Source organism: Musca domestica, unplaced genomic scaffold, assembly GCF_030504385.1.
Source record: "Musca domestica strain aabys unplaced genomic scaffold, Musca_domestica.polishedcontigs.V.1.1 17, whole genome shotgun sequence".
Classification (NCBI taxonomy): Eukaryota; Metazoa; Arthropoda; class Insecta; order Diptera; family Muscidae; genus Musca; species Musca domestica.
This window is the reverse complement of record NW_026712230.1, coordinates 9,476,947-9,495,369: the sequence shown is the minus strand read 5'-3', so window position 1 is coordinate 9,495,369 and position 18,423 is coordinate 9,476,947. Positions and strand designations below refer to the sequence as shown.

The following is an 18,423-nucleotide window of genomic DNA, read 5'->3' as shown; positions in this document are numbered from 1 at the left end:
TCCGACATTACAAGCCAAACAGGTAGGCCTCTATACTTGCAATTTTTTCAAAGTTGACCTACCTTCTCTTCATTGTACCATGCTTTTATGTATTCTCACCTTAAGCCTTCAAAGGTTGTGACTTTGAGACATATAACCCCAGCCTTCATACAGGGTTACTAGTACTTGTGGTGTCTAATTTCTAAATTATCATATGCTCTGTTCCAGTACTTGCAAGAAATAAAGGGGAACTCAGTTTTTGAGGTAAAAACTTTTACATTTTTATTCATTTGTGGAACAGACCAATATACAAATGATCAATACGGCCAATTCAAATTAGTAACGGAAAAATATCGATATATTCCCATCTATCGATTCCAACAATCGATTTGTCCAGTGTGAACTTACATATCCCTAATTTTGTGTATATGAACGGAAAAAGACACCAAGAGCCCCAAAAAAAGGAAAAAAAAATATTCTGATTGGAATTTGCAAAAAAATAAAACGCTACAATTCAACAAATTTAGTTGTGATAAAAACTTTAGCTAACGGATAATATATTGTAGAGAAAAGAATTCTATATAGAAAAAGAAAAATCGATTGAAAATAAATTGCAAGTGATTGAAATTAAGTGCGAATAACGAAAAAATAAAAAAGAGAACTAGCCAAAGAAGAAGAAACGACAGAAAGTGTATTTTTGGTGTTGCTGCTGTTTTTTGCTGAGCAAAAATAAAGAGGAGCGCTACTTTTAGGAAGAAAGTGTGACCGAAAAAGTGAAATTTCATTGCAATAAGAAAATAATAAAAGCATAAAAGAAAATAGGAAAATATATATCGTAACTTTTTCTATATATATTTCGCAGATACTTAAGCAACAAACAAAATGGTAAATAAATTTCTTCTCTTGTCTTTTTATTGTTAATTCATGTGTTGTTTTACGAGACGACTTAACGAAACGAGAGCAGACCATATGATATACCACGAAACAAAAGAAAGACCTTCTCTGTCCCATTGCCCCAATGAGGCCTTCACCATACATTTTAGAGCGATGGCGGGGGAGGGTGAGGGCGAGCACAAGAAAAGGCCAATAAATGTAGGAATAGAAATAATACAATCGCCAAACAGTCAGTCAGCCACAAGCAACCACCATCACCACCTGCCACCTTTGATTCTACATTGCAATGAAAGAGACCAGCCAAAGCAAAAAATCTATAGTGGCCCCATCGCATACAATTGTGTCGCAATCGCATACACACCCCTTTAAGAATAATTGTTTTTTTTTTTTACACTAACTATCTTCAAATTTTAATGTTGCTTGGGTGGTGAACATTCTTGAATGTAACCCGTAGCATGTAAATAGGTCATGTTTTTTTGTAAGGAACATGAGCAACCTACCTTTTTGATGGGGAATGTTGATCTTAAAGAAATAAATTGTATTTTTCTTCAAGGACTTGAAACATTTTATCAAACAACATTTTTCATTTTGGTTTTTGATTTTCAATTTTCGCTGTAGGGGTAAATAGTTTAATTTTAAAGCCTAATGTTAATTGAGCATTTTGTAAACTTCACCACCTGTAGCTCTTGTGATCCTGATTACAAACTAATATATTTTTCCTAAAAGTTGCCCGAATTTCCTAGATATGGGTCTCCCTACAGTTACGGTAGTTCTATTCATTTTGTGAACCTCTAGAGGACCTGACAACAAGGAAATTTACCTCGAAGTCGATGTTAAAATCTGTCCAAATGTTGTAACAGTTCAGCTGTTTTCGTTCTGACTCCTCCCAATCGGGTACTGCCTCTGGGTCCAGTTTCAAAAAGGATGCAGACTGTACGGGTTGGGTCCACAACGAGACTGGAGTGCAGATGTTCTGCACATCGCTGTCAATATGGGCTCAATAGGGATCTTAACTGAGCCAAAACTACTCGGGTTTGTCGGGGCAGCTGTCGCTCTAAGCTGCGATGGGAGGGGATGGTATCCTAGTACAGTATTCACTCTATGTCCTTTATGACTTCTGAGACCGCGTTAGTGTGAATACTATCCAGCCTCGCTTGATGGGCCTGTTGATCTAGAGGCTCTCTCTTATACCTGTACCTGTACCTTTCTCTAGATGATGAAGGTCTTTCCTTACGTGCCTGGAAGGAGGTTGCCTATCCACAAGATGGTCTGTCTGTAAGACCCAAACATCTATTGACAGCATTTTATTATGATGTCGCAACGGTTAACCCTTCGACTCCTCATGTAGGTGGTCGACGGGTGTCATAAGGAGGCACCCTGTTGCGGTTTTAAGGGAGGCATTCTGGCAGAACTGAATATTTTTCCACGGCGTAGCACTAGCGTTGGCTGACCATAGCGGAGCCGCATTGTTTACCTCTGGAGGTGCTAAGTGCACCGCAACGACTATTACTTTTTATTTTATTTTGTAGTCGTTTTTTTTTTTTTTAATTTCGACCTCAGGAAAATTATATTATTGGAATCAGGACCCCCCATATTGCCCAGTCCAGCAACTCAGAATTCATTTTACCAAATGTTTTGTTGTTGTATCAGCTCATACAGTTGTGTTCGTTCTGTTTCCATTTTCTGACTCCATTCAAGCCTTTGGTTTTCACCAAATGTTGTTCATTTGTTTGATTAAAGGGCGTCCTCATAAATAGTTCGTCTATAAAAACCCCTCACCTTGTCTATAAGAGCTCACCTTAGGTCGTCTGCAAGGACTCTTCGTGGGTCGTTATAAAGATTTCTTTCAGCTCGCCTTCTTCCTTCCCCTCAGTCCGTCTGCAAAGGATCCACTCAGAACGTTTGTAAAGACTAACCTTACTTCACCTGTAGAGAGTTCCCTCAGCTTGTCTGCAAGATTCCCTTCAGTTTGCCTACAATTTTTTTTAATAAGAATACTACTCTATTCGGCTATAAAGACCCACTTTTCATTAAAAGCTCCCTGGCCTTCAGGTCCTCTGTAAAGATATTACAGGCTAAAAATGCTCCCTTCAGCTCGTCTGTCTGTAAAGATTCCCTTTAAGTCATCTGTAAAGACAGCTAAACGACTTGCCTCAGAATGTGTAAAGAAAACATGCTTCACCCGTATAAAATGAATTACTTTAGTCCGTACATATGATTTGCTTTAGCCTATCAGTAAAGACTTGCTTCAGCAAGTATCTCTGAAGAGATACTACTTCCTTTAGCACTATCTTCAGTTCATCTATAAAAACTTCGAAGAACGAAATATTTCCCAGGACTCTTCAACACTTTCCGCTTCATCGCCCACAGATGGAATCTTATTCATATTTTGAAAATTTGTGCACGTAAATGAAACAAATATATCAAATTATCCTCCAAATCCGCATTACTCAGTATTTTACATCATTTGCCTTCTTACTACCCCTCTGATTTCTGACATAGGTACGACTGTGAAACAGTAATTTAATTATTTGCCAATTGTCAATAGGTGCCAATAATGTTGTTACTTCTACATGCTCTTCCCCCATTTCTTGTCTTTGATATTTGTTGCCTATTTTATGAATGTATGCGCAGGTGTTTGTAAACGTCGCCATGTGCTAATAGAAAAAAATAAGTGCAAGAACGTCTATTTTATCGAGTAGACTGTCTGTAGCCAACATAAAAATGAACAACCAAAAGATATGGATTGTTTTAATTTTATAGAGTATCCCTTCTATTGCCTATTCTCGCTTGTTCCACTTTTCAGATTTATTCAAATGGATTTTAAAGCTTTGAATCTGTCTACGGCTGGTTGATTATGACAAAAATCTTAGACATTAACTTTGTTTGCAAAAATCTTTCAAATGTATATATAAATATAATATTTTTCTTCTTTTCAGGGAAATGAAACTTCTCTGCCCATGGAGATGTGCTCCAACTGTAAGTATTTCTGTCGTCATATATATTTTGTAAATATTAATCAACATATTTTATTTTAGTAATGTAGATCACATTTTTCTATTACATTATACAAAACAAGACCAATATTGAAACACAAACAAAAGTTTTGTTTTCAAAATGTACTCATCGAAGGTCAAAACAGATATTTTAAGGCGTTAAAATTGATGTTCATATCTTCATTTCCAATGCAATTCGTTGTAGACTACTTACAAAACATATTTTTCGAAGCATGAATTCGAATCGAGTAACTTTCTTTTTAGCAGTTGTTTTCCCTTAAAACTAGATCGACAAAAGAAGGTTCCAATCTTGTGGTGGGAGGGAAAATCATAACCCTTTAAATGTCTCCATGGGTGCTCTGTTATTGTAGCAGATGATTGAGAAATCTTTCGCTAAACATACATTTGTTTGTTTTTCGATTTGGAATATTCTCACTTTGACTTTGTTTGGGGATTCAACATATCAGGGGTACATTCTGAAGTGTAGAAACTCCTGATAGTCTCGGTTTTGCAGTTGAATTTTATCTAGCGTATTGTATGTGTGTGATTTCAATGGATTTTCTGCAGTTTGATTGTTCACGAATCCACATTCACAACAGTTATTTTAACCATCAGTTTATCGAGCAGACGGAAAGTTACAAATCCCAGAGAAGACACATCTGGATGAAATCTATTCTGTTCATTCATTTTTTTAATTATTAGAGCTGCGTTTCGAAGACATATTTATACACTAATCACCACTACATGACACAGATTTAACCCTAATGTCAACAGGTCTGGAAGATGACTTTGCTTGGTAGCCCGCATTTTCTCTTGGTTGGGGCAATATCTCAGTAATTGTCTGCATAAGCAGATATTTCCCTTGAACAGTACACTTTCCTTAACCATAGCCGTAGAGAGCGAATGAGCGTGTTGAGCTCCGCCGTTGCAACCCTACTGACCCAGGGTCAGTGAATCGTCATAAAAGAAACAAGAAGGTAGCCTACTTGAAGTGTGTCTCACTTTCCTTAGCCATAGGCGTAGAGGCGGAGGAAATAGCGAATGAGCGTGTTGAGCTCCGCCATTGCAACCCTACTGACCCAGGGTCAGTGAATTATCCTAAGAGAAATAAGAAGTTAGCCCACTTAAAGTGTGCCAACATTGGAACCGATTAATCGCTAATTTGTCGGACATCCCGAAAATGATAGAATGAAACGAAAAGTACTACGTCGTATAAGACCAATTCCTGCCCAGGAACGGTTTACAAAGAGTGATTTTGTACGAAACGCTTAGTCATCCAATGCGTTGAACCGGATGGAATCTCAATGGTTATGTTGACACATCTGTTTACGCTGGGATTTGTCGGCAGTACCGAAGTCTTTTGAGGCTTTTGAGGGAAAAGTCCCCATAATTTGAGGAGACTATATCAGCATTCAACACGGATTCCGTTCCCAACAACATTGCACCCCTTACCTAGACATATTAGTCGAAGACTAAACCAAACTTATCAAAAATGTATGTTGCATATTTGTAGACTCCAGTTGAATGTGGAATTTCGAATCAGAAAGTCCAAACTTCGGAGATCGAAAAAGATGGCATTGAGATTGTAAAGAATTGTGTCTGCTTGTTCTATCTGATAAATTCAAAAATTAGAAACAAGGTCTTACTTGGACTGCGGATAAAGAGAACTTTTTGACCACTTATATTGCTATAGGTCTCTCAAGACTCCAGTGGACCATCTACGTGAGTTCTGCTCATATGTCAAAATCACTTGTTTTCATTGCATTACCTGCTTGGGTGTTATCCATCATATGGTGGATAAAATTCCCCCAACTAGGGGTATCAGGAAAGACCAACATGATCTAAAGCCTAAAAGAGCCTCTGGATCAATATGCCTATCAGACAGATGTGAGTAGCATTCATATCGATGCAGTCCCAGGTGATTTTATCAATTACGGAATGAATGTTATCCTAGGAGTTGTGTGCACGAAAATATCTATAATTGGCATGTTGGGTTTTTTGAAATGCTCACAAAAAGTTGTAAGCAAAAGTCCACCTCCTTGTATAGCCCCAATAAAAGAGAAACACCGATTTTCTTATATTGAGGTTCAGATTTTCTCATCAAATCCTTGAAATATTTTGGGTTCGAACATGTGTTGCAAAGTGTTATTTATAATAAAAGCTAGGCATCATAACTAAAGCCACAGGTGTATCATGTGATGGCTATAATATAAACAAAATTACTAAAGACATACTAGCAACAAAAAAAAAAAAAAAAGAACCTCCATATATTTTATGAATGAATTTTAAAATTCTTCTTTATGCTCCATATTATTTGTTGTTGCCGAGTACTACAACGTTCTTGTTTTTCTTTTTGATTTGTAGAAGAAAAATCTCAAAAACATATTAACTATATGACAAATACTGACACATTACTAGCACCGTTTAAGCAGCATTCATTGTTGGCATTGTTGCTAGACATTGAACATCATCTATATATAGAATAAAAAAGAAAAGAAAATACTTTTCGTGTTTTCTTTTAATTTTTGTGGACATGGGACATTGACTAGCTAGATTGTCAAAATAATATTCTATATCTGCATATGTGTATTCATATTCACTTGCTGTCATTCTTTTCTCTATGAAAGATTGTCAAAATTTCGTCTCTGTGTATATCTATTTCAAGTTAATTGCCATTCTTTCTCCCGTCTGCCGCTCTTAGCGCATTGAAGCATTAGAATGGCATGTGTCTATATTTTGTTATGCACTTTTTTAAACTATCTTATATATGGAACACTACTTTACTCCCCTCCATGAAAATTTATGTTTTTACCTTCAATAGAATTTGCGAAGATTCATGTTTGTTGTTAATGTTTTTAGAATCTATCAGACTTTAGATTTTCCATGTCACAAAAAAATGTGAAACATAGAACACAGCGTATAAGTAGACGTCTGCAAAAGCCTACTGCGTCACGGTCAATCTTTTTTGAAATTAAAGTTCCAATCCTGTAGTGTTCTTCAATTAGGCCAATTGTAAGCTCAATGACTGGAAGAGAAATAATGAGGAACGAAGAGGGGCTTAATTGCACATTACTCTTGCAAGAAATCTATAGGAAAAAGTTGGGGCCTAAAACTGCTTATAATGAAATTGGATATTTGAATGAATTGTGCGAACGATTATCATCTATGGAGCTCTAGTGGTTAGGGAAATCAGCCATAAAGTTCACAGAGCTACGGCGCTTATTGCTCACAGATGCATTGGATATCCAATTTCATTTAAATTATTTAAGTCCATTTGTAGAGAAAGAGTGAATCTGATGCGCCCATAGACTCAGAGAACTTAAAGGCAGATAATCCTTTGGACATACTGCGATTTTAGGTCGTCTATGAAGTGATCATATATCACCACGGTTATACTTGACATGGGTCTGTAACAACAAACTGTCAATGAGCACGGGGTAAAGCCATTGAAATTCCAAAAAAGTGCAAGAACTTACACTGCAACGGAAAGAAATTAGACACAAAAGAGCTCAAGAGTTGCTTCGCTTGGCGGAAAGTTGTGAACTGCCGAATTTGGTTTTCTCCAATGAGAAAACATTCGTTGTGCAGCAGTTTGTAAACAAACAAAGAGGTCAGATGAAAATATGGACGTTCGGTTGGCCACCAGAACTCAAGCGCTGCTGTGGGCCGCCATAACAACCGATGGTCGCTCTCCGCTCGTATTAATCGACCGTAGAATCACAATAAATGTCGAATATTATCGCGAAAATATTCTGGAGGGTGTAATAAAGCCTTGGGCAAGCAAACATTTTGGCCGTAGACCTTTGTGACCAAAATCTCCGGATACCAATCCGTTGGACTATTGTGTTTGGAGTATTTTGGAAAGCAAGGTTGGCACCAAAAAAATGCCAAAGTGTCGATCTCCTCAAGCAAGCGATTCGCCGGGAATGGGTCAAAATACCGCAAGGCAATATTTGGGAAGTGTGTAACGGTTTCATTGGCCGTTTGAAGGCCACAATTCGTGACAAAGATGACCAATTCGAACAAATCTAAACTTTAATTAAAAAAATGTAAAAATTATGGCGTTTGACTTTGTTGCAGTTTTTATGTCACCCTGAAGATGGTCCAACAATGTCATGAGAAGGCAGCATGTTGTTTCGTCTAATACTGTCCCAAGAATCTTTGCAACGGGCAACAAAAGCAAAATTGGCCTTTATTGGTGCCTTTGCTCGCATCCTTGCCCATCCTTAGTAGCGGGACCATCCAGCCCTTTTCTTTGGGAAGGATGTGGGTGATTAGCGACAGGTAGAGAGTTTGGTCTGGTACTTAACTGCAGGCGTATTTGCCCATCTCTAGCAGCGGGACCACCCAGTCCAATTATTCGGGAACGATGTACGTGAATAGCGACAGGTGTTTCAACATTACCATAAAGATTTTATCCGAAACAAACGCTTTGGGTGACTTAGCGTTTCTTATGATACTCGCAAAATTGACAGACAAACTGTGATTGTATATCTTCGGCGGAAAGTGATCTTATACGTCGTAGTACTCTTCGTTCGCCATATCTATCACGGGGTGTTCGACCAATTGGCGATCAAAGTGGTGAGCGTACCTTTTCGGATCAGTCAACATTATGTCGTTAAATTTGATTGGGTTTCTTCATACCTTTTCCCAGGAGTCGAGAGTGACCTATCATTATTAGTTTACTCATATAGTTTCCAATGTGGCAAAACGTCAGATGGTCTAGCCATTTTATATTTTGTGCTCCTGTACAAACCGGTTGCCTTCCACTGTCAATACAAGCGGAACTCATGACGCTCATCCACTCTGCTGGAAAATGTCTTATTTCGGATATGCATCTAGTAGGTATAATAGCTAGCTTTCTGCTACCCGAATATGGGAAGGGTTGGACAGTGATCTGTTATCTGCAAGTCATAAGGTTAGGCAGTCCTCTAAAGCGAAGGCTGTTGAACTCCTGGCCAGTGAGTTCTCCCATAGTTAGAGAAAGAGTGGCTTTCAAACTCTGTGACTGTGACAGTTTTCTTTTATTCGGATGGGGGCGTCCTTACTTGATTTCTACTCCCATACATTTTATGAGACTTGCTCAAACGAGATATGTCTGTATTGACAGGATAGTGTAAGAGGAACGCTAATCCACCATCTCCACTTCTGGTGCGATCCTTTCTCAATATGTTGTAACCATTAAAACGTTGTAGGTTGCAATTTTAATTGAGTTTGGTTTTCTACACATCTACGATCAAAATATTCTTTCGATTTATAAATTCCATTGCTTCATCAATCTTAACTTAGAATCCGTTGCAATTGAGTTTCAAATGTGGCGTAAGATACTGCGGTTGACGTTGCTGTTCAGGAGACAGTTAAAATGCATACACTCTATATCCATTAAATAAATGCATGCTCATTGCTCCGATTGAACTTTGGAATGGCGAAACTGCGAGTAGGCTGATGGTGTATAATAACTCCTCTCAGTTTGTCAATAAAGACTCTCCATTTATCTCGTCTGTAAAGACTACCTTAAGTTCGTCTAAAACCACCACCTCTGATTTACAATTTGTTCGAAAATGTATGTATCTTCGACAACAGTCTAAGTTTGACAAAAATATTACGATTTGCAAAGTTTGGAACGGACGGTGTACTCTATTTGAGATGATCGACTCCAAACGTCCTTCGAAAAAGTTTTCAACATTTTTCAAATTAAAGCACTAATACTCCTTTAAATCATAATGTTATAAACACAGGATTAAAGCATATACAGTCATTCTACAGTGCATTAAAAATATTCGATCGAAACCTCCATGTAAACAGTGTGCGACAGCAAAAATACACACTTGCTCTAATGTTCCAATTCTAGTTTGTGGGAGCCCACAGATGACGAATATAGCTACGGTTTTTCTGGGTCATTTCGAAGCCATATGGCTAGAGAGGGTATATGTTATTTGATACGGGCAAAACGTGCCTAGTAACGGTTTAGACCAAATCCGTTTCGGGACATTTGGAGTCGATCTGGCTGGCTGATGCGCACGATAACTTTCGAAGGGAGTATCCCATTTGGTCTAAACTTTGTACATCGTAATATTTTTGTCAAACATAGATCGAGTTCGGAGATGGGCAATATTGGTCCACTCCTTCTGATAAAGTTTAAAATTTTCAAAAAAAAAATGAACAATATTCACCCATTAATTTGGAACATACTTCGTAGAAGGTCAACAGTTTGAATAATCATAACACAAGTCAAGATAGATTTAATCGAACAATTTGTTTGTTTACAAATTGCTAAACAACGAATGTTTTCTCATTGGAGAAAACCAAATTCGGCAGTTCACCACTTTCGGCCAAGCGAAGCAATTATTTTATAGCTCGTTTGAGTCTATTTTCCTTCCTTCTTGCACTTTTTGGAATTTTAATGGCTTTACCTCGAGCACAAGAGATGTATTCACATTTAAATGCTGGACTGCTCTAACGATAGTCACTTGTTGTTTTCTAGCCAAATTTAAAGAAATCACACTATTACGCTTGAATTCCATCACAAATAACTTTTTTTCTGGAAAATTTTCGCCAAAATGCTTTTGTACGCTTGTTTTGTAGTTTTTTCATATCACCCCACACATCTATCGGCAAACCCGACTGATACTTTTTAACTTGTTTTTTTTTTTTGAAGTTTTGTATCCCAGTGTTATTATTCATTTATAGCATTTACAAGAAGATGACATATTGGAAAATCAAGATTTTATTTTGTTATAATGATGTTTCTTGGACAAATATATTTTTTTGTTTGGCATGTTCTAATTGTGTAACATGTGTTGTGCAACATGTTATTTATCTCGTTCTTTCTTTCAGTCGATGCCGATGAGATTCGTCGTTTGGGCAAACGTTTTCGTAAACTTGATTTGGATAATTCCGGTGCCTTGAGCGTGGATGAATTTATGTCATTGCCAGAACTGCAACAAAATCCCCTGGTTCAGCGTGTCATTGATATTTTCGATGCGGACGGTAATGGAGAAGTAGATTTTAAGGAATTCATACAAGGTGTATCACAATTTAGCGTTAAAGGCGACAAATTATCCAAATTGCGCTTTGCATTTCGTATATATGATATGGACAATGATGGATACATATCAAATGGTGAACTGTTTCAGGTAAGCTTGATGATACTTTAGAAAGCAAATTTAATTTGCAAACAATTAAACCTTTTTCTTTTACGTTGTTGTAGGTTTTAAAAATGATGGTAGGCAATAATCTCAAGGATACGCAACTGCAACAGATTGTGGATAAAACAATTTGTTTTGCCGATAAGGATGAGGATGGTAAAATTTCATTTGATGAATTCTGTTCGGTGGTCGGTAACACAGATATACACAAAAAAATGGTTGTTGACGTTTAAATTCTATTAAGCAAAACGTCGCTTTTATATATTAAAAAAAAAAAACATTTACTTAAAACAAACAAACAAAAAAATTAAAACCACAAAAAAACTCTTCTGAAACCCTTTATACACCACAACCACCACCAGCTCCTCAAAACGTCCCTTAACAACATCACCGAATTTCTCTCTTCAATCTTTCAAGTTTCCTCTCTATCTCTCTCTTAACACCAATCCATCATCACATTATCAAGAGAAAAAAAAAAAAAAACAAATGCAAAGAAGTGTCGCTCTTCTCCATTTTTCATAAAGAAAATTATATACTTAACTAATATTTACATATATACATATATTTTTAATTGTATTTTTTTTGCTAAGAGATAAAGTTAAAATTAATAAAAAAATTATCACAATTATTAACAAATTTATATTTATAAAATAACAAAAAGAAAAAAGAAAACAAACCAAAAAAATCAAATTCAAATTAGCAAAAATTAAAAACACAAATCAAATTTTCTTTTTTTACATTAATATAAAATCTCCAATGTCAAATTTCAATATAAAGAAAAACTCACCCCGTAGATTCTTCGAATTTCATTTGTTTTTCGAATTTAAATTGCAATTTTTTGTTTCCATTTAAACAATAACCTAATCCTTTTCTTCCTATCCTCCATATTTCAACCCCTATTCCCCTTTCTTATCCAAAGTTTCTCAAAAAATAATAAAAAAAAATATTTTTTAAAACTTAATTTATTTTGTTTAAATTTTGTTTATTTTTGCTCTTTTTTAAGGTTAAGTTTGTTAAAGTTTTTATGATGATTTCCTAAGCATAAAATAAAAACGAATCCAAATAAATAAAACAAAAACGTTTAATTATGAAACTACCAAAAAAATAAACTTAATTTAAAAATCTCAGCTTAATATAATGATAACAACAACATAATGTGCAGTAATTTACTTTATTTAAACAAAACAAAAACAAACAATACAAACAACATTAACTTCCATAAGGAGTATTACCCAGAAATAAAAACATCTCAAAAATAATGAATATACAACATTACATTTACCATTTAAAATGAATCAACAACAACTATCAGCAATAAACGAACTTATGCATTATAATAACATCAGAAACAAAACACTAAAAAAATACATGCAACGTTTTTCTCTACCGACATCAAACAAAACAAAAAAAATAATAATACGATTTGAAAACATAAACTTTACTAATTTTAATTAAAATGAAAACAAAAATATGGAATTATGAATAAAGTCACTCTCAGTCAAAATTTGCCTAATTTAATGATGTTGAAATCAGAAGAAGAAATACATCAAGAGATGTTTTTACAATTCTAAACTAAGTCGATGGGAAATAGAAAGCAGCACATGGCCATACCTGTTGCAAATGACATTGTATAATTTGAATATTTCTCAGGAGGGTAATATTGACGGTTGTTGCTTGGTTCGAACTCCGAGAAGTTCAATACACCGGTGTGTCCCTTTAAACGGGAAAAATGTAAATGGAAATGGATAAAATATTTGAATTTGAATATTTCTCAGGAGGGTAATATTGACGGTTGTTGTTTGGTTCAAACACCAAGACGTTCAATACGCCGGCGTGTCCCTTTAAGTCCAAATAAAAAGTAAAGAAGTTAGTGCTAACGCGGTGCTTTTGGGAGAAGTAAAATATGTAGATTGTAGTCAGTGTATATAAAGAAGGCTCGTTGAGTTTCAATGTCGTTATAGCGTTTTAACGTATCTTCTAGCAATATTCAATTTAAAAAAAAAATTGCCAGTGTACGAACAAGTATTTTGCGCGTTTTCTCCTTTTCCTCACCATCTATCCATTAGGACGGCATGGTCCTGGTTTGATTGTTTGATGAGAAGTTGTACGAAAGATTTGGCCGATATTATCAATTTCACACCTGACATATTTATAATATAAATATAACTACAGGGTGAGATAAAATAATTCAACAAAGTCAAACGCCATAATTTTTAAATTTTTTTTTTAAATTTTATTGAATGAAATCAAAAAATGTCGGAAATAGCGCCAAATTTTAGAATAAGTTTAGATTTGTTTGAACAGGTCAAGATTGGCACGAACTATGGCCTTTAAACGGCCAATGAAACCGTCACACGCTACCCGAATGTTGTTTTGCGGTATTTTGGCCCATTCCCGGCGAAGCGCTTGCTTTAAGTGATTGACACTTTGGTATTTTTTAGTGCTATCCTTGTTTTTCAAAATACTCCAGACACAATAGTCCAACGGGTTGGTATCCGGAGATATTGGTGGCCATTGTGCGCTGGAAATGAAGCGAGGATCCTCATTTTGTAACCATTCTTGGGTGGCGCGTGCTGAGTGCGATGGTGCTGAGTCCTGTTGGAATGTCCAGAATATTTTCTCGATAATATTCGGCATTTATTTTGATGCCACGGTCGATTAATATGAGCGGAGAGCGATCATCGGCTGTTATGGCGCCCCACGCCATCACCATGACCGGCGCTTGAGTTCTGGTGGCCAACCGAAGGTGCACATTTTCAGCAGACCCCTTTGGCAAGTAACAACAACGAATGTTTTCTCATCGGAAAAAAACCAAATTCGGCAGTTCGCCACTTTCGGCCATTCTTTAGCTCTTTTGAGTTTATTTTTTTATGTTGCGGTGTAAGTCTGGCACTTTTTGGAATTTCAATGGCTTTACCCCGAGCTCATTTTTCAATATTTGCCGAATGGAATATTGCGATATGTTTAGCTCACGAGCCATTTTTCGGCCACTGTAACGTGGGTTTCGATCAAGTCGCTTCTTTATTTTCGAACCATTTCTGTTGATGTTGCTGTTTTCTTCCGTCCACTTCGTTGACGTCGGGCTAGGCTACCAGCATTACGGTAACGAGTGATGGTACGAGACACGAAAGATTTATTCACATTTAAATGCTGGAGTGCTCTAACGATAGCCGCTTGTGGTTTTCCAGCCAAATATAAAGAAATCACACTATCACGCATGAATTTCATCACGAATAACTTTTTTTCTCGAAAATTATCACCAAAATGATTTGTACACTTGTAAACAATATTTGAGCTGCCACTGGAATAATTTTAACAGCTGTCGGACGAGTGGCTTTGAAATGACAGCAGTCTGAAGTTGGTTGCAGTTTTTTCATCTCACCCTTTATGTACGATCGACAATATCGTATTCTCCTTCGTTTTTTTTAGCTGCAACAAAAGATGGATCATCTTCTTGTATGATATTTTTTCTGCATTCTAGTGTGACTGCGTTAATGTTATACTATTCAGGCACTCTCTCTCTCTCTGCACCTCTCTCTAAATCAAGAAGATTTCACCTTACTTGTATGGACAGAGGTTGCCTATCCATCGCAATACATGCTTAGTTTTGGGAAGAACTCTTTCGCCACCTCATGTAGATGGTACACTGGCATCGTGAGGTGACAACATGTTGCAGTTGGTCGGTATTTTTCCACTGCGTAGCACTAAAATTCGCAACTCTGGGCGCCCTTTATAAGGGGTCAAAAGGTTTCCTTACCCCGCCTCTAGTTGCTGGCGACTGGCATCTTGAGGACCTTGTTACTACTGCATTTTGTAAAGAGTGTTGCCGTTGATTTATTTGTATATTATATTTTCATATAACTCGATGCAAGAAGGAGGCAACCTTTGCGAGATAGGTTTTCAGCCTGATTCACAAGCCATCGAGGACAGGACCCGGCGCCATAATCGAGCAATCATCTGCATACTGTATGGTCTCTATTCCTGGAGGACGCGGAATTCTGGAAAGGTAGGTGTTAAACAACTAGGGAGACGATACCCACCTTGAGGAACTCCCTGTTTCACTGTGCCAGATTCTTGTTTTGAAACTCCACGAACGTCTGACGTACTGATGTACAGTTTATTTTCCAACGTTTCAAACTAGACTGAAGAGAAATTTTCTCGACATCCTCAAACAGTGTGGGCGGTTGACTACTACTTTCCCATTGCACGGTATGTTGTGGTTACGTCCTTGACGAAGAAGGATAGTATTCGCTACTGGTGGCGACAAAAGCGAAATTGGACTGTATGACTACCCTGGGCTGGCATCCTTGTCTGGCTTCAGTAGCGGTATCATCACGCCCATTTTTTAGGCTTCGGTAACTATGTGGGTGGCTTTTGCGAGTACCTACCCCCAGCGTATGGTTGACCTTCACTTTCAATTTCCTCACTCTGAGATCAGTAGGGTTTAAACCCTTTCACGTTCATTCACCCTGCCTCTGTTTGGAAATTTGGTCTTATTATTGGACACTGAGTTATATAGCGAGAAGCAGCAACATTGAAACGAAGACTAGTGAACTCTCAAAATTCTAACCATGGTCCACCACATAGGAGTACAATATTAGAATACCCATAATGAAACCTGGCTTTGAGTATTATATGGCTGTTTAGCCATAGATGCAGGTATATGGTGAATCAAATCTACCTCCAGTTATTAAGATTGTTGAAAAAAAAAATTAAAGACAATCAGGAGTTGAAAGAGCAAAATGTAGCCTATAATGTTGCAGTCTAGGAGACGCTTGTAAGGTTGCATACCCCAACAAGGACTACAGTAATTACTTTCCTGTAGTTTCGTAATTTGTTTAAATCGTTGAACAGTTTGTTACTATATCCTACGCTCTGCATTCCTTGCAATGAATAATATGTGGTCTAAACCCCCTAGTTTTTTTCTATAAAGTTTGTGCTGGAGCCAAGTGCGATTAAAACTCTAGGGGAACGGCCCAATAAAATCCATTATGGAAGGATTTTCTAGTATTTTAATGGAACATTTTCTTCTAAAATTACAAAAGATTTCCAAATTTATTTGACTACATAGAATTTATTTCACTAAATTTTGTGGCTCTGCCGAGACCCAAGTTTTCGAAAAAAAACATGTATGTATTTAACCTAAAAACATCCTTAAAAATAACTAATATAAAATCACAAATAAATACCAAAATCTTTCACTTAAGAAAAAATCATAAAAAATGTGCACTTTGTAAAATTTATTAAGAAAAAAAAAAAAACAAAAACATTAAAATTTATTACTAATTGATAGTAAGTAATTCTCAAAACCAAATGACTTTTCTAAGTAAAAAATTAAAAAAAAAATAACTTAAATATAAAAAATAATCTACAAGCACTCTCTGAACTAAAAGATAAAAAACTGTATAATTATTATTCAAACCAAGGCGAGTAAATAAAATACCGAGAATTTTTCTGAAAATAAGCCGTAACAATAAATATTGGAAATTTAATTTATTGCAAAGGCGCAAAAAGGAAGAACAAAAAAAAACTAGAAAACTTAGCTTAATAAACGTATCTTGTCTGTATTCAAAATATTTAGTTTATTTTTCTCTTCATAATTTTGTACTGATAAAAATTAGATCGTCATTTCATTTCATTATTCTTTGTACGGAAATTTGAAACAATTTTCAAATCCACCTGAAAAGCCTTCTTTACAAAACCAAACAAAAAAAAAACGAAGAAAAAATAACAAAAAACTCGAACTCATCAACTTGAATTGTACTGTCTTAATTTAGTGTGCGATTTTTTACTTTCTAAAAAGTTAAAGAAAAAAAATGAAATCATAAATTTATATTAAGCATTTTAATAGAAAAATAATTAAAATTTAACTTGAAAATAAATATTCAAATTCAAAGCCATTACAAAGACAAACAAAAATGCATTTGCGGAGAAATGCAAAAAAAAAACATTTAAAAATCTATGAACATGTTAAAAAATAAAATAATAAAAATAAATCAAAGAATAAATACTCAAAAGAAATATAAGCTAAGTTGTTTTAGGAGGATTTTTAACGACTATCAGACCTACAAACGTAATATAAGTGTGTCCGGTTACTTTTCCTGCAGGAATTGTCCAGCGACATCTTTCTGAGAGAGTAAGGTAGTTTTATTCTCTTTTGCAAGGAATATGCGAAAAGTAAACAGACGGTATTTCTACAGAAACTTGCAACTAATCAGCTGATTTGTCAAAAACAAACCAATTTGTCCCCCATTAAAATAATTAAAAGAAAGGAAGCACCACCAATTTTACATGTTTTAGAAATAACAAGTAAAAAAGCAGTAAGTTGAGCCCCGCCGATCTTTGAATACCCTCCACCATTTGGAACGCTTTTGACAAATTTTCAAATAAAATAAAATCCGTTAAAAATTCTGTTAAAATCTTGAAAATCCCGAATGTAGCCGTTATATTAGGGTCGACGACGTGGACCTGCATAGGCAACTTTTGTCATAAACCATTACAATATTCAAATTCGAAACTTGAATAAAAAAATTCGGTAAATAATGTAGCTAAAATCATCAAAATTCCGAATATAGGGAGGTACCGTTATGAGGGGGATATACGAAGAAGTGGACCTGCACAGACAATTTTCTGTCTTAGGCTGTAGTATTCATTACGAACTTCAAACACCTAATTGGAAACAATTCCGGTGAATAATGTCGCCAAAATCATCAAAATACCGAATATCGGGGGCTATCGTTATGTGGGGGCTATACGAAGACTTGGACCTGCACAGACAATTTTCTGTCATAGGCTTCAAATACCAAATTTGAAACAATGCCGGGGAATAATGTCGCTAAAGTCATCAAAATACCGAATATCGGGAGGTAGTGTTATATGAGGGCTATACGAAGACGTGGATCTGCACAGATAATTTTTTGTCATAGGCTGTAGCATCCGTTACGAACTTCAAAACCCAAATTTGAAACATTTTCGGTGAATAATGTAGCTTAAATTACAAAAATACCGAATATCGGGAGGTACCACTATATGGGGGGCTATATGAAGACGTGGATTTGTACAAACAATTTTCTGTCATACGCTGTAGCATCCATTACGAACTTTAAATACCAAATTTGAAACAATTCCGGTGAATACTGTCGCTTAAATCATCAAAATACCGAAAATAGGGAGGTACTATTATATGGGGGGCTATACCAAAACGTGGGTCCACATGGACCCACCATGGTATATACTATGGTGGAGGGTATAAAAATACTAACACACGAAGCTGTGGATACGTATTCAATTTAAGACAGTTTCATTAGCCTTGTGTGTTTTGGAAATAAACATTTTGTTTGGACTAAAAATTACTCTCGTGAGAATTGGGCTTATAGTAATATTTGGGTCAAATTCGATGTGACGTT

The 18,423-nt window shown here is 36.1% G+C and overlaps 1 protein-coding gene across 1 annotated transcript; it reads left to right on the top strand.

Annotated features, from left to right (window-relative positions):
• Positions 1-393: 393 nt before the first annotated feature.
• LOC131801628 (calcineurin subunit B type 1) lies at positions 394-16,555 on the top strand. The gene is made up of 4 exons (XM_059120473.1): positions 394-864; positions 3,813-3,852; positions 10,707-11,005; positions 11,080-16,555. Exons 1-4 carry the CDS (start codon positions 862-864, stop codon positions 11,248-11,250), a joined length of 513 nt encoding a protein of 170 aa, XP_058976456.1. The 5' UTR covers positions 394-861; the 3' UTR covers positions 11,251-16,555.
• The last annotated feature ends 1,868 nt before the right edge of the window (positions 16,556-18,423 follow it).